A 13,904-nucleotide genomic window follows, 5' to 3' on the forward strand; every position below is an offset into this window, starting at 1 on the left:
CCTCTCCTTTACCATGCTCTGGGAAATAGCACCCCCTAGGGGCCAGAAGGGGCCCTGACCAAGGGCCGAAGACATTCGCACAGTGACAATCCACAAATTCCTGCACTTGCAGCCTGCACATAACCAGCTGCCCTGTTCCCTGCTCCATGAGGCTTGGCCCGGCGACAGCCCGTTAGGGGATCCCTAGGAAATCCCGCTGTACCATGGCTTTCCCCTACCCTGAGTGCAGTCTGAATGCCCACGGGTCTCCTGCAACTGAAGCTGTGACTCTGGTTTCCTTGCTCTCATCCCATGGGAGGACACCAAACTCCTCTCCCTCAAGTAGGGAACCAGCCTGCCTCTCCAGACCAGACTGTCAAGGGCTCCCATACCTGTCATGACCTCCAGCTCAGCCCCAAAACCAAGTGCTCCACAGCACGGCCCTGACCTCCCTCCTGCTCCCCAGCATCTATGCACGCCCTCCATCCTGACCTGGGCTCCTTCCCTATGCAGTTTCCATCGACCTGTATGTTCTTCTCCTACTTCTGCCTGTACAATGATGACCCAGTGAAGCCTTCCTTGTTCCCCCTTGATGTGGTCACCTTGTCCTGTGACGCTGAGTACTGCTGTTCAAATTCACCCAGCCCTTCGCACGTGTGTCTGGGCTGCTGGGGTGTGTGTACAACTCGATGAGAGGAGTCCTCTCAGGGCAGACAGACACCGAGCCCGTTTGCACAGTGCTTGGCAGGACACCAGCATCAGAGGGCAGTCTGAGGGCCCCACATACATGAGGCAGCAGTGGACAATGGCCTGAATACTCTACGGAACTCAGTGTGGCTCCTGTCAGCTGGCAGGTCCAACATGAGCCATGTGATCTGGTGTTCCTATCTTCTGGTATCTGGCACCTTCCAATAGCAACTCCCTTCTACATGTCTCTCATCATATGCAAATCCTCCTCCCCTGGTTTTGTTTTCTTTTCTTGCTTAGTAAAACTAATACTAATTGGTTAAGCAGCTGTTAAGTTCCTATTTCTGCCCTTTCCAGGAATTTCCGGATCATCATCCTTCATCCACAATACATCCTCTCCCCTTGGGGCCACAACCATCTTCCTGGTGGTCATCCCACCCTAAAATCCCCAACACCTGAAAATGAAACCCCACACAGCTCCCCCAGCCTGGCCTCACAGCTTCCTCAGCAGTAGCATCTGCTCACTATGTCTAAGAACACCCTCCTCCGTGGTCCAAGGCAGCGCGAGTCCCATACCTTAAAGCCAGGGTCTGGCAGGGCCGAGGGGTCCCAATGGTCTGGGATGCTCTTTGGGCCTTGAAACTTGACACCGCTACAAAATGTAAACAAAAATACTGAGGTATTTTGTTCTTACACTCAAGCAGGTCCACCGTCCGCGGCCTCCGCTAGCTGGTACCACCAGTCTGGGGTCTCAGCACACCATTTTGTAAAAGCAGGTAGAAGGTGAGGAAGCACCTAAACTCACTATCCACCATGTAGGAGCACGTCGCTCTTTGCCCACACGGCCAAACCCCAAATGATCAGGCACAAGGGACCCATCTCTCACCCGTATCTCAACTCTTGCATGGAAGGCACAGAGTATCTGATAAAAGAAGCACAAATTTTCATCCCCAATTTAAAAATTCAAACAGCTCTTTTTTCAAGCAGCCTCAAGGAGGTGTGATTGCCATACAAAAACATTTTTTAAAAAACAGAAAATTTACGTCACAACTCGTTTGGCAGGAGCGCCTGGGGGCTCAGTCAGTTGAGCATCCAACTTGATTTCGGCTCAGGTCATGATCTCAGGGTCGTAAGAGTGAGCCCCGCGTCAGGCTCCACGCTCAGCAGGGAATCTGCCTGGGATTCTCTCTCTCCCTCTCCCCCAAGTGCTCTTGCTCACGTTCTCTCTCAAATAAATAAATAAATAAATCTTTAAAAAATACTCATCTGACAGTAGAAATTTGACTGGAACTGCTAAGAGGCTATTTGTGGTCTGTATATATCCTACTTAAAGGGACTATGCTTATTTCATACTGCTGAAATATTAGCAAGTTTAATTACAGATTTTAGATAATACAAGCACCATATGATCTTCCCAAAAAATAAAAATAAAGAAAGACTGAGTTCTAAAAGACACATGACCCTGGTCTACGAACAGGGACTGTGTCACTACAATTCCAAATCCTTTTGACTCCTTTCAGAATGCTCTGTTCTTCCTACAATAGATCTACCTTCTGTTTCCACTGGCATGAGACATGTACCTTCATCCCAAGCCTCAAAGAACTCCCTCAAATAACTCTCCTGGGAAAAGAGTATGGTTTAAAAATAACTAACCAAGGTCCCACAAGCAAGAATCAGCCAGAAACAGACCATGGAGACTGAAGATGCTGAAATTATGAAGCAAGATTATAAGATTATAACACAACAATTATTCTTTCTGTGTTTAAAGAAATAAAAGACAAACTTTTAAAATATATGCAAGGAACTGAACTATAAAAAGATGTGGAGGGTCTGAAAAAGAACCAGAAAGAACTTCTAGCAGTGAAAGAGACACTCCTAGCTGGCTGAAGTTCCAAGGACAGGCTTGCGAGCAGGCGAGACCACCTGAGGAGAGAAGGAGTGAGATGAACGAGATGGGAAGGGCTGTTGTTCAGAACAGGGCACCAGCAATGAGAAGATGGGAGATGTGGGGGAAATGCTGGGACATGGAGAAGAGAGAGAGAGAGAAGGCCTGGATCTGGTCAGAACCAACCAAAGCTCTGAAAAGAGAGGAGAGGAAAAGCTTAAGCCTATTTTAAGGAGAAGAAAGGAGACTCACCGACAGAAAGATCTAAGAAGCCCCAAGAATCTCCAACAGGATAAATAAAGCACATGCCCAGCCACACCAGGGTGAGAGTGCGTAACAGCAAGACCAACACAATCTGAAAAGCAGCCAGAGGAAGACAAGGGTGAGTCTGGAAAAGGAGCTCCAGTTAGACCGACAGCTGATTTTGCAAAAGCAGCAATGGAAACCAGGGGACAGTGGAATGACCTCTTCAAGGTTCCAGGAGAAAATAACCACACCCCAAAATGCTATAGCCAGTGAAAATATCTTCCAAGATTGGGGGCAAAATAAAGATGTACTCAGGCAAACAAAAACACGGTTTTCCAGCAGACCTTCATCTAAGAAAATCTGAAAGGACAAAGCAGTAAAATGTGAATGAATCTAATGAAACATTCATTGTATAAAGTAACAGTACCTCATGAAGTTAAAAAACAAGAGGAAATTAATGGAATAAGATATTATGAAAGCTCTTACACTAGTTGACAGGAGGACAAAGATACTGACCAACTCATACCTAAGAACACGTTATAATTTCTAGTATATATACTTCAGTGTATAACTTCCAAACTAGAAAGGGAAAAAATGAAATGACCAAAAATATCCATAAGGCAGCAAGAAAAGAAAAAATAGGACTCAATCACATGAATAAAACATTTTTATGGGGGATATAAGGACAGGAAGGAACTAAACCAGAAAGCTGATGTGTAAATGCCATTTCAAACTTCACATCAAACTCTGGTATTCTAACTTTGGAATGTGGAGATCATATTCCGTGACCCAAAGCGACCCACTCTAAGAGTCCCAGTTGGCCACAGAGGCCCGAGCAGACTTGCTTGCTAGAGTTACACCAGCTGGCTGCTGTCACTTGGGTTCGCAGGAAGAGCCACAAACTTCACTGCATCGACACTGTGTGACTCTCAGGTTATGCAATGGGGCGATCCTAAATCAGTCATATCTTAGCCTGAATTTGAACAAAATGATCACTTTTATTTCTGATGTGTGGGGTCTGCGGCCCCCTGAAGACTGTTACAATGGTAACAAAAGACATCCAGTCTCAGAAAGGAGACAGATTTTTCCAAACTATTATCTAAGGTAGGCTCTGATTAGGGAAAAAAATTAAAAATAAATTCCAGAAGTAGCAGCAGCCACAATTAACTAAACTCTAAATCCAGAAACAATACACAGGAGAGATGGATACATTTCACTAAAAAAATAAACCCTTCTGCGTGGGTAAAACACTCTATAAACAAAGCTGGCAACTACAAAATCAAGAGAAAAGGTTTGTGATTTGTATAAGAAACTGAGTGCTGATCTCCCCAGAAGATAAATGGCTCTTAACATATAAAAAAAATACCAAAAGGCTGACAGAAAATTGAACAAAAAAACAAACTGTCCATAGAAAAAGAAAGGCAAATGGCCACAGTCATAAGAGAAAGCAAATCAAAATACCCCTGATAACACTCTTTGCCACCCATGAGAACAGCAAAAGTCCAAGAGGTTGATGACTCACTTGTTTGCAAGTCCAAGGCAAACAGGTACCTCAAGCATCCTGACGAGAAGTGCATAGTGGTTCAACCCCGTTTAGAGGAATTTGCATTTACCTTCTAGAACTTTAACCTCCCTGAATATGAAACAGCACGTACACCAGATCATCCACTGTGGCATTACCCTTGTGACAACAGAAGATCTAGAACAATGCAAAACATCCCTCCAAAGGGGACAGATTAAATAAACTAGGGTATGTACAGGTGATGGAGAGCCATGCAGACAGATTTCAGAAGACTTCAGTGTCCTGAAAGGGAGTAATTATTTTTAAGTGGAAAAGAAAAGGTACAGAAGAGTACATACAGAATGCCACCTTTAGTGCAAGAAAAGGGAAATCAGAAAATACTTTTATGTATGTGCATTTGCTCATTTTTGCAAAAAGAAAGATCATAAAGATAAATCAGAAATACATGCAAACAGCTACTTATCCTGGAAACACTGGAGACAATAGGAAGGAAGATAACTGACTGCTGAGTATACCCTTTCCTCCGACTGATAATACCTTTTCCCTCTAGTTTGTATTGAACTCTTTAAATGACCATGCGCCACAAATACAACCACTAAAGTCCGTCTGTGAGACCCCAGAAGAACCAGCAGAGAAACTATTGGTTCTCTGTGAAACAGAAACGAGCCCGTTTCTCTGGCTAAAGGAAGGTGTTGCTGGCTGACGACAACAGTGGCTCAAGTCCCAGCTTAGGCTGTGACACACCCAACCGTAGGTGCTGTGGTACCTGCTGCCATCCAGGCCACTCTCCGCCCCCCCCCCCGCCCCCAGTATGTGGCCATGTGGATTGGAGAGAAAAACTTCTGACTTTAGACTAATTTAGAGAATGGTTAGGAAACAGTAATAATCTCACTCTTCATATTTTCTGTTTTGGTTTCTGGAAAAATCTGCACAAGCATACCTTTATGAATCAGTACCACCACTTGCAAACTTACATTTAAAATATCTCATTATACAGGCGCACCTGGCTGGCTCAGTCAGTTATGCATCCCACTCTTGATTTCAGCTCAGGTCATGATCTCAGGGTCGTAGGATCGAGCCCCACGTCGGGCTCCATGCTGGGCGTGGAGTCTACTTGAGATTCTCTCCCTCTGCCCCTACCCCCTCCCACACACACACAATCTAATAAGTAAATCTTTTTTTAAAAAATCTGATATGATTTTTTTCCAGTGTCTTAGGGTTTTTTTCCCCTTTATTTCATGTTGCATTTGGTTTGGCACTTTAATGCTTTATTAATTAAAAATTAATTAGTCTACACCACAATTAGAACAATACTCTGACATCTATCTCTCTATAAACCTGCATTATATTTACCATCTTACAATCTATGCTAATACCTCTCTCTCTGAAATGTGCTAAGTGTACCCTGATTTTCCAGTTTCATGAATTCTCAGACTTTTTCTGGAACAATGGTATTAACATTAGCACTACAGTATTAAGTGAAGAAAGTACAAAGGTACTGGGCGGAGGGCGGGGCTGGGCACTTGGAGACAGAGCGCTGGCACATAGTGTGACACAAGCCAACAAACCCTCTTACTGCGTTAGCCGCTCTGCGGAGGCTTTCTGTAATGTGCGGCAAAGCACGCCGCCCCCCCCCCCCCCCCCCCCCCCCCCCCCCCCCCCCCCCCCCCCCCCCCCCCCCCCCCCCCCCCCCCCCCCGCCCCGGTACACACACCACCTACCAGGCTTGCTTCACCTTCACCTCCTGCGGGGACACGTATCTGGGTCTCCGGGAAACCTTTCTGACTGTGCCATAGACCAGGTTTTTCTGAACAAATACTGGGAAAAAAAAAACAAAAACCACCAAATGCATATACACACACAGGAAGGCAATGTTTTATAAACACAAACTAAATGGGTTGGAAAACTAATCCAAATGTGTAAAGCCTACAATCAGCCTGTTAAAAAAAAATAAGGCAATTTTCACATTTCAAATATTCATAAAGAAAATAGGTATCCTTAGGAGACTGGGTTTAATGAACACATGAATGATGAGTAATTGACGTATCAATTATACATGAGTACTTTTAAATTGTTCCTTCCAATCTTGTTTAAACTATTATTTTGCTTAGCAGTTTTTCCCAACTTGGATATAAAAAGAGCTTCAGCCCAGCCTGAGACCAAATTACCACATCTTGAGACAGGGCGATTTAGAGTTAATATAATAATTTTACTCTTATGACTTTTTTTAATTTGAGTTAACCGCCTCCACACCAGTATTTCTCACCCTTTTTAAACCTGTTCCATCTTTAATAAACAAAATTCTTGCCCCATGCCCACCCCCAAGATTCTCAGGTTCATCCTGAAGGTTGAGGAGACACTGAGGTGGAAAATCACAAATACCTATGAGCGCGATTATGGATCCCTAGCCACCAGGAAAAAACCCTGTCACGTCTTACTTTCTGCACTTAGAGTATAAAACCAGTTTTTTTTTATTTAAAAAACATTTTAATATTAATTTGTAGGCGCCTGTAACTTACGTTACCGCATTTGAGCATACATACACTGTGTGATCACCGAGGTGTGTGCCCCTCATGCTGTAGCCCAGATGGTCACCAAGACTGGAACTCCCAGGGGTCCCCCACAGTCTAATCAGGAGCCCATACACCAGGCACGGCTACCACAAGCCCTACTGTTGCCCACCACTCAACTCCCATCAATAATTAGCACACTTCCATGGGGTTTTTTTGGCCTGCTGACTGACATCATGATAAATCTCAAATGGGCTTTCACTGGTGAAACTACTCAAGACACACAGACTGGCTAAATATATGTGAGATCCCACTCCCTACCCTTCCGCAGACAGGAAGATTACCCTTACCAGGGAGACACTATGCTAAGTCCCTAAACAAACCTGACCTTGGGGATTCTGTCCATTTGATGTCAGCTAACAGATGTTGGGGTTCTGACTCTGGAATCCTGGCATTGGCAGTGACCTTGAGAAATGCTCGTGACAAGAGTCCCTAAAATGACAGTGCCGAGTCTTCCTCAATCCTACAGAACCAATCATTTGACCTGTTGTGTTTCTTAACTGTACTTGTTTCCTAATAATATTTAGTTCATAAATGTGTCCGGCAGATTTGGCTCTGAGACTTGCTTTCATTACACCTCGCAGTGAGACTGGAACCTAACTCACCTCAAACTACTTCTGTAGCTGCTGGGATCCATCACCAACAAAAAGAATTGTGCCTACCCATGTGAGCCTGGGTCAGTGTGGGGTGCACACACTTTTTTTTGCAGCTTGCAGAAAACTGCATGCATGTGCTCTTTCCCACCCTTATCCTGGGTCTCTGTTACGTTCCCTGGGGATGCAGTGTAGGTTGAGAATGATAAAGGCTGCATCTGACATTTCTGGTTTCATATTTTCCAGATACTTGAAAGGAGTATTTCAAACAGTTGCCAGTGGCAGTCAGATGGGCACTGGCTGTACACACTTGATCCTCATGTAGCTCGCTGTCCCCTTCCGTGCGTTTATCTATCAGACTGTGGACTGCAAACCACCTGACCTCCGGCTGGTGTTCTCCAGCAGATGCTGCAGGCGGGTGAGCAGTTCTCCCTGCAGAGCAGAGGGCACAGGGAGGGGGCAGCGATTCTACCTTCAGCAAGATGATCAGCATTACAAAACCACAGCAGGCAGGTCAAGTGGTTTTAGGGTAATTCACCGTGTGCACTTTGCTGCCCTCCACACAGAAGAAGGTCCACAAAAATAGAGAAAACAGCAAATTATATTTAAAGGAAGGTCCAGTGAATTCCTCAAAAGGTCCTGAACATTCAGAAGGATTCAGAGTTTAAAAGGTAAGGCAACACTGAGTTAAACAGAGCTGAACTGATAAATCCATGAGGAAATGTCTTAAAAGAAGCCACAGAAAACACTAAAACTTAAAAAAAAAAAAATCCTCCAAAATCAGTTACTAGATGAACTGGCCAATGAGTATTGGGCCCGTTTCTGTCTGTCTGCAAAGGCAACCAGGACAAGTCACTTAAAGATCAGTCTCAGGACACCATGGGCACAGGATAATCTGCTTCCAGCAACTTTTAATGAAAGAGTGTGTCTAACACACTTCAATCTGAAGCCCACCTAAGCCGCGGGTGCTGACTGAGAGGACGACGTGGAGCCACCACCCTGGGGAGGAAGACACAGAGCAGAATGGCTAGGACACCAGTCAGGGACTGAGGTTAACCCTGGGACTAGAGGGACGCATCCATGGCCTACAGGACCACCACCACCGCACACACGCAGACCCTGCCTGTTCCTCCACACTTCGGGCTCCCGTCCCCTCCTTGGGCTCCCCTCCCTTCACACCCCCTCCCCAGGCAGCTGCTCCTCCATCCCACTGGGCTGGCATCATCTGTTACAGCTCTATCTCCCCTTCCAGGTGGACAGCACTTCAGAAGCAGGGACCACCCTTTCCTTTTCTATCCTGGCCCTCAGTGTGTACACAGACCTTCTCCAGGGCAAAGGTGGAAAAGGCAGAAAGAACAGACGGCCAAGCCCTGCTGGGTGAAGACAGTGGGTCAGGAAGTACCTTTGAAGTCTAACTCATATTTGTGCTTTCCAGCCTGGAACTTCAGGATGGCTGCCTGGGCGTCCGAGCCCGGTGCACAGTACGCCAGGTAGGCCTTCTCCAAGTCGCTGCTGTTGACGGTGGTCATGGGGTGCTCCATGCCCTACAAGGGAAAGCCAGATACTTCGTGAAGGTGAGAACATACAATGATGAAGAAAGCTGTTGGGTGCGATCCCTACCATACTGCAGACATGCCCAAGGTGGATATCTGTGTCATGGGGGAGGCAGGGGTGTGGAGAGAGAGGAGCCAGGGAGCAGGGGTGTGGCAGGAGAGGGAGGCACAGAATAGAAGCCAGCATGAATGCCTCCTAAAAGCTGCCCAGGAAAATAGTAAATGCACGTCCTACTAACCAGGATAAGCAGATGGCAGGGACAGAAGACAGCGTATTCAAATTACTCATAATGGATGACACAACCATTTGGATGAAGGTGAACGCCAACAATGAATTCTCCGATCTGCCTGGAGGGATGGCCTGAGCACAGCTGCCTCTTCTCTACCCGTTCTCGTACCCACCACCCTTCAGAGCTCAGTCCTCCTCTGTGTCCTTTTCCTGGGCTCGTGGAGAGCTCTTCTATTTTTGAGTTTTCCATTTTGATCCCACACCTTCCTTTCAATTACCTATAGGACATCTAAGATTGGAGGATGGACTGAGTTTGAATTCTGGCTCCTCGGTAACTGTGACACGTTATTTCAACCTCTCTGAACCTCAATGATCTCAACAGAACAGTAACAGGAACAGTAACAAACTTAAATCATACCCCTACCATGATACAAGAGTGCCATTCCATCCTCAAAGGACTGGGAGAATCATTAAAATAAGGCATGCAGAGCACTTAGCACAGTGCCTGAAACAAAATGCAAAGGTGCCACAGAAATATCAGGCGGGTGCTGGATATACCAGTCTGAAGTTCGAACAGGAATCTGGTCTGGAGACAGAGGTGTAGAGATCACTTAAGGTGACCACTAACATCACAAGAATGGGGGCATGGGCTGGACCCTGAGACACCCCAACATTCATGAAGGGGAGCAGAAAGAAGCAACCCATGAAGGAGCAAGACAGCCAGGAGAGTGAGGAGGGAGTGGGCAAAGGCTGGAAATGCCACAAGATTTGGCACCTGGGCCCTTGAGCCTTTGCCAGCGTCTACAGCACCGCGAGGGCTGTGCCTGGCAGGGTCCCACCTCCTGCCGGCACTCCATGCAAAGTGACTAGATGAACAAGAAATAGGAACAGAAGTCAGATCCTGGCAAGTGAAGGAATAAACGGGGGTCTTTCCTTTCAAGTAGAGACGGATGGGCTGTTCAGGTACAAAAAGGTGAGGGAAATTGTAGAGGTTTTAGATTAAGGCAAAGAAGATCACAGGAAAGGGGGGAAAAATGCAAACGGTCAGTTGATATGAGAAGCCTGTTGAGAATGATCCGAAGAGGATACAGGTCAGGTCAGGCATCCTGGAGCCAACACCACAGGGAAGTCAAGGTTAACGCAGGAAAATTCAGTGGGCCAGTAACAGTAATACCTTTATACTCAAGACTAGGTTAGGAATTGAATTGTGCCAAGCCTGTTGCCAAAAAAGGTAAGTTGAAGTCTTAACCCTAATACCTCAAAAGTTGACCTTATTTAGAAATAGGGTCACTGCAGATGTAATTAGTTAAGATGAGATCATACTGGAGTAGGATGGGATCCTAATCCACATAACCCACGTCCTTATAAGAGAAGGACCACGTGCAAACAGTCACAGGGAGAAGGCCACATGATGATGAGGCAGAGATTGGACTGAAGCACCCACAAGCCAGGGCAGCCACGAGGAGCCAGGAAGAGACAAGTATGATTCCTAACAGGTTTTAAAGGGAACATGGCCCTGTTGACACCTTGGTTTTGATTTCCAGCATCCAGCTGTGAGACAATAAATCACTGTTACTCCAAGCCACCCAGTTTGTGGTAGCCTCAGAAAATTAATATAGGGTGGAGGCAATTTGGGCTGTACTTCCTGAGCTCAGGCAGAAAAGAACCTAGTTTCCCTGAATCAGAAGACAATGATCCTAAACTGGCAATTAACAGAAAACTAAGAAAGAAATCCAAATATGGGGTGACTCCAGAAGTGTGTGGGGAAAAGAAGAGCTAGAATGGACAGGCCACCCTATGAGAGGATCCAGCTGATGGTACCAAATGAGACCATGCAACCAAAAGCCACCGAGTCCACACACGTGGATCATACAATGCATCAGTGACACCTAAATACAGGTCATTCCCAGAGATTCTCACTGTTCTAAATGAGGTTATACACAGACTATACTGCAAGAAAGTAGCAGCATAGAAAAGAGAAAGGAAAAGCCCTAAGTGAGGGTTGGAGGAAAAAGGCCCCCACTTCTAACGTCGTGATAATCCAGTTTGCAAAGTCACCTAGGGAAACATACTTTTGCATAGGTTGCCCCGAGGGTCTCGTGTCATCCCACTCAGCTCCCCAAGAAAGGGGACAAATCACAGAACAAAACGTAAGAGGTTGTCAGGTTTGCTAAGTGCTTCTCACCTGCCGTGGGTTCCTCCATGATGTCACTGGGGAAGCTCCACTCACAGAGCATAACCAGCTCCGCATTCTCTCCTGGTCCTGCGTGCCAGGCACAGCCTCTCCCCTCCTGCTCCTAACCAAACCAAGAGCAATACCGGGGAGCCTCCTTGAACAAATCTACATGGCAAGGAAGGTGGACAGAATCCCAGGATGCTCAAGAGGGAGAGATGGGTGGGAAAGAGGGTAGATGGAACACCCAACGAGGAAAGGCTGGCACTGGAGGACACGGAGGGGAAGCAGATGAGGGCTGGAGTGAGGACCCTGCTGAGAGCGACCACGTCCAACTACCCAGAGGGCAGCAATCACTCTGTCCTTCAGCCAGCCAATGTCTACACCCTGAGGACCTGCTAGGTATAGGCACTATTCACACAGGGGCACATCAGTGGCACAAGAGAGACAAAAACTCCCTGCTCTCACGCAGCTCTCATTACCGTGTTCCCAGAGAAGACGACATTCCAGGCGCAGGTAAGAACAAGAAACTCAAGCTTTAATAGAGCCTCTTACAACCTGGAAGAGTATAAATGTCTATCAGACCACATATCCCAATTTTCATTTTGAAAAGCTGTCCCTACAGACGTGGTGACCTCCCTATCCTTGTACCTCTTCGTGACCAGAGGGCTCCCTCTAATCTGATCCAGCCATGAACATCTTCAAATAATTGACAGCGGCAGTTATTAGATCCAGATTCCAAATCAATACCTGAAATAAAGCCATTTTCTTACACTTGCCCACAGTCTGTGAAGTTGCTGCTATAGAGCAGGCAGAGAGCCTCCTTCGAAAAACCTTAGGTTTCTTGTGCAGCCACACAAACTCTCCTGCACACACAGGCACTTGATCGGGGAGTTACGTGTCCGACAGTAAGAGAGGCATCTTTCTACCCCATCTAACTAAACCAATGAAGAAATGTCGTCTCACTATAATTTACAGTCATTCAGTTCTCATGAGGCCAACAGATGCCTAAACATTCAAAGACAGAATCTCATACAAAGGAACGATTAACTAGTTTTTCCCTAATTCCCCAAAGCAAGTGAGTCATAGGGGGATGTGGGGATCTCTGGCTCTGTCAAGGACTCTCCCAAACAACCCTCACACTCGTGTCTGGAATGGCTCCTCCATCACGGACCCTTGGGGGAAAATATTTGCCCTCTTTCCATGACACTTACTTGTTTTCCATATTCCTGCCAAGAACCAAACTCATCAGTCCAGTACCAAACCCAGTCAGTGGTGAGGATGAAGTGTGGAGGTTTAGTAACCGAGGAGGCCGTGGAGAGGCGGCGGGCCGGGGCAGCGCCAAACATCATGGAGTCAAAGTCTAGACAATCAAAGTGAAAGTTGCTGGCCGACTCAGCACACAGGATCCTGCAAAAGAACGTGAGAGGTAAACTGAAATCTCCACCAGCCAAGTGAACAATCGGGTTCCACTGAGTTCCGGGTTCTAGTGTTCCATCTAGATGACCAGCTGGTAGGTGTGAGCATAAATGTGACACATACCTTAGGGGGAAAAATAAAAGGTTACAAGTGGGAGGAGGGAAGGACAGTTGGTTCTTATTTAAAAAAATAATAAATTTAATACTCTCTGAAAATAAATTTCTGCAAGATTGATCAAGAAAAAAAAGGACAATATTAGAAATACAGAAGGTAAAAAATTAAAGATACCATAGATACTAAAAGGGATATTATAAGCAACTTTATGACAATTAGTTTGACAATAAATAAAATGAACAAACTCTTGAAAAAATCACAAATTTACAAAAATTGACTCAAGAAAGAGAGAAAAACTTTCTGATCCTCTAACAGTTATAAGAAACTGGTCGGTAGTTTAAAATCTTCCCATAAATTAAACATTATGCCTAGATATTCTTATAGACACATGGTCAATCATTAGGAAGAAATAATTCTAACTTCACATAAATTCTTTAAGAAAACAGAAAAAGAAACTATCCCAATCTCATCTTTATGAAGTTAGATACTTCTTAAGATAAAAACCAGGTCAAGATAATATGAAAAAATTATAGACCAATCTTACTCAAACATAGATGCAAAAATCTTAAGTAGTGTGGGTGTGTGCGTGTGTGTGTGTGTGTGTGTGTGAGAGAGACAGAGAGAGAGAGGGAGAGAGAGAGAGAAAGAGAATTGAACTCAGCAGTGTGGGTGTGTGTGTGTGTGTGTGTGTGTGAGAGAGAGAGAGAGAGAGAGAGAGAGAGGGAGAGAGAGAGAGAAAAAGAGAATTGAACTATGACTTAAGCCTAGAAATGTGGCGGACTTATCAGAAGATTAATGTCATTAACTGCATTAGCAAGTAAAGGAGAACAAAACATGGGCTCTTAATACAGAAAAAGCCCTCAAAAAAATTCAATTTTATACACAATTTTAAAAAAACCTCCTAGCATACTAGGAATAAAATTAGGATTTGTTA

The 13,904-nt window shown here is 45.4% G+C and overlaps 1 protein-coding gene across 1 annotated transcript in view; it reads right to left on the bottom strand.

Moving 5' to 3' along the window:
• PARP12 (poly(ADP-ribose) polymerase family member 12) overlaps window positions 1-13,904 on the bottom strand; it is a 39,070-nt gene that overhangs the window by 4,005 nt on the left and 21,161 nt on the right. The window contains exons 7-10 of the mRNA XM_034647143.1: window positions 12,652-12,847; window positions 8,885-9,026; window positions 6,041-6,137; window positions 1,243-1,318 (exon numbers count right to left, since the gene is read on the bottom strand). Coding sequence (XP_034503034.1) covers window positions 1,243-1,318; window positions 6,041-6,137; window positions 8,885-9,026; window positions 12,652-12,847 — 511 coding nt within the window. The remainder of the gene's footprint in view (window positions 1-1,242; window positions 1,319-6,040; window positions 6,138-8,884; window positions 9,027-12,651; window positions 12,848-13,904) is intronic.

This window comes from Ailuropoda melanoleuca, chromosome 1 (assembly GCF_002007445.2).
Source record: "Ailuropoda melanoleuca isolate Jingjing chromosome 1, ASM200744v2, whole genome shotgun sequence".
Classification (NCBI taxonomy): Eukaryota; Metazoa; Chordata; class Mammalia; order Carnivora; family Ursidae; genus Ailuropoda; species Ailuropoda melanoleuca.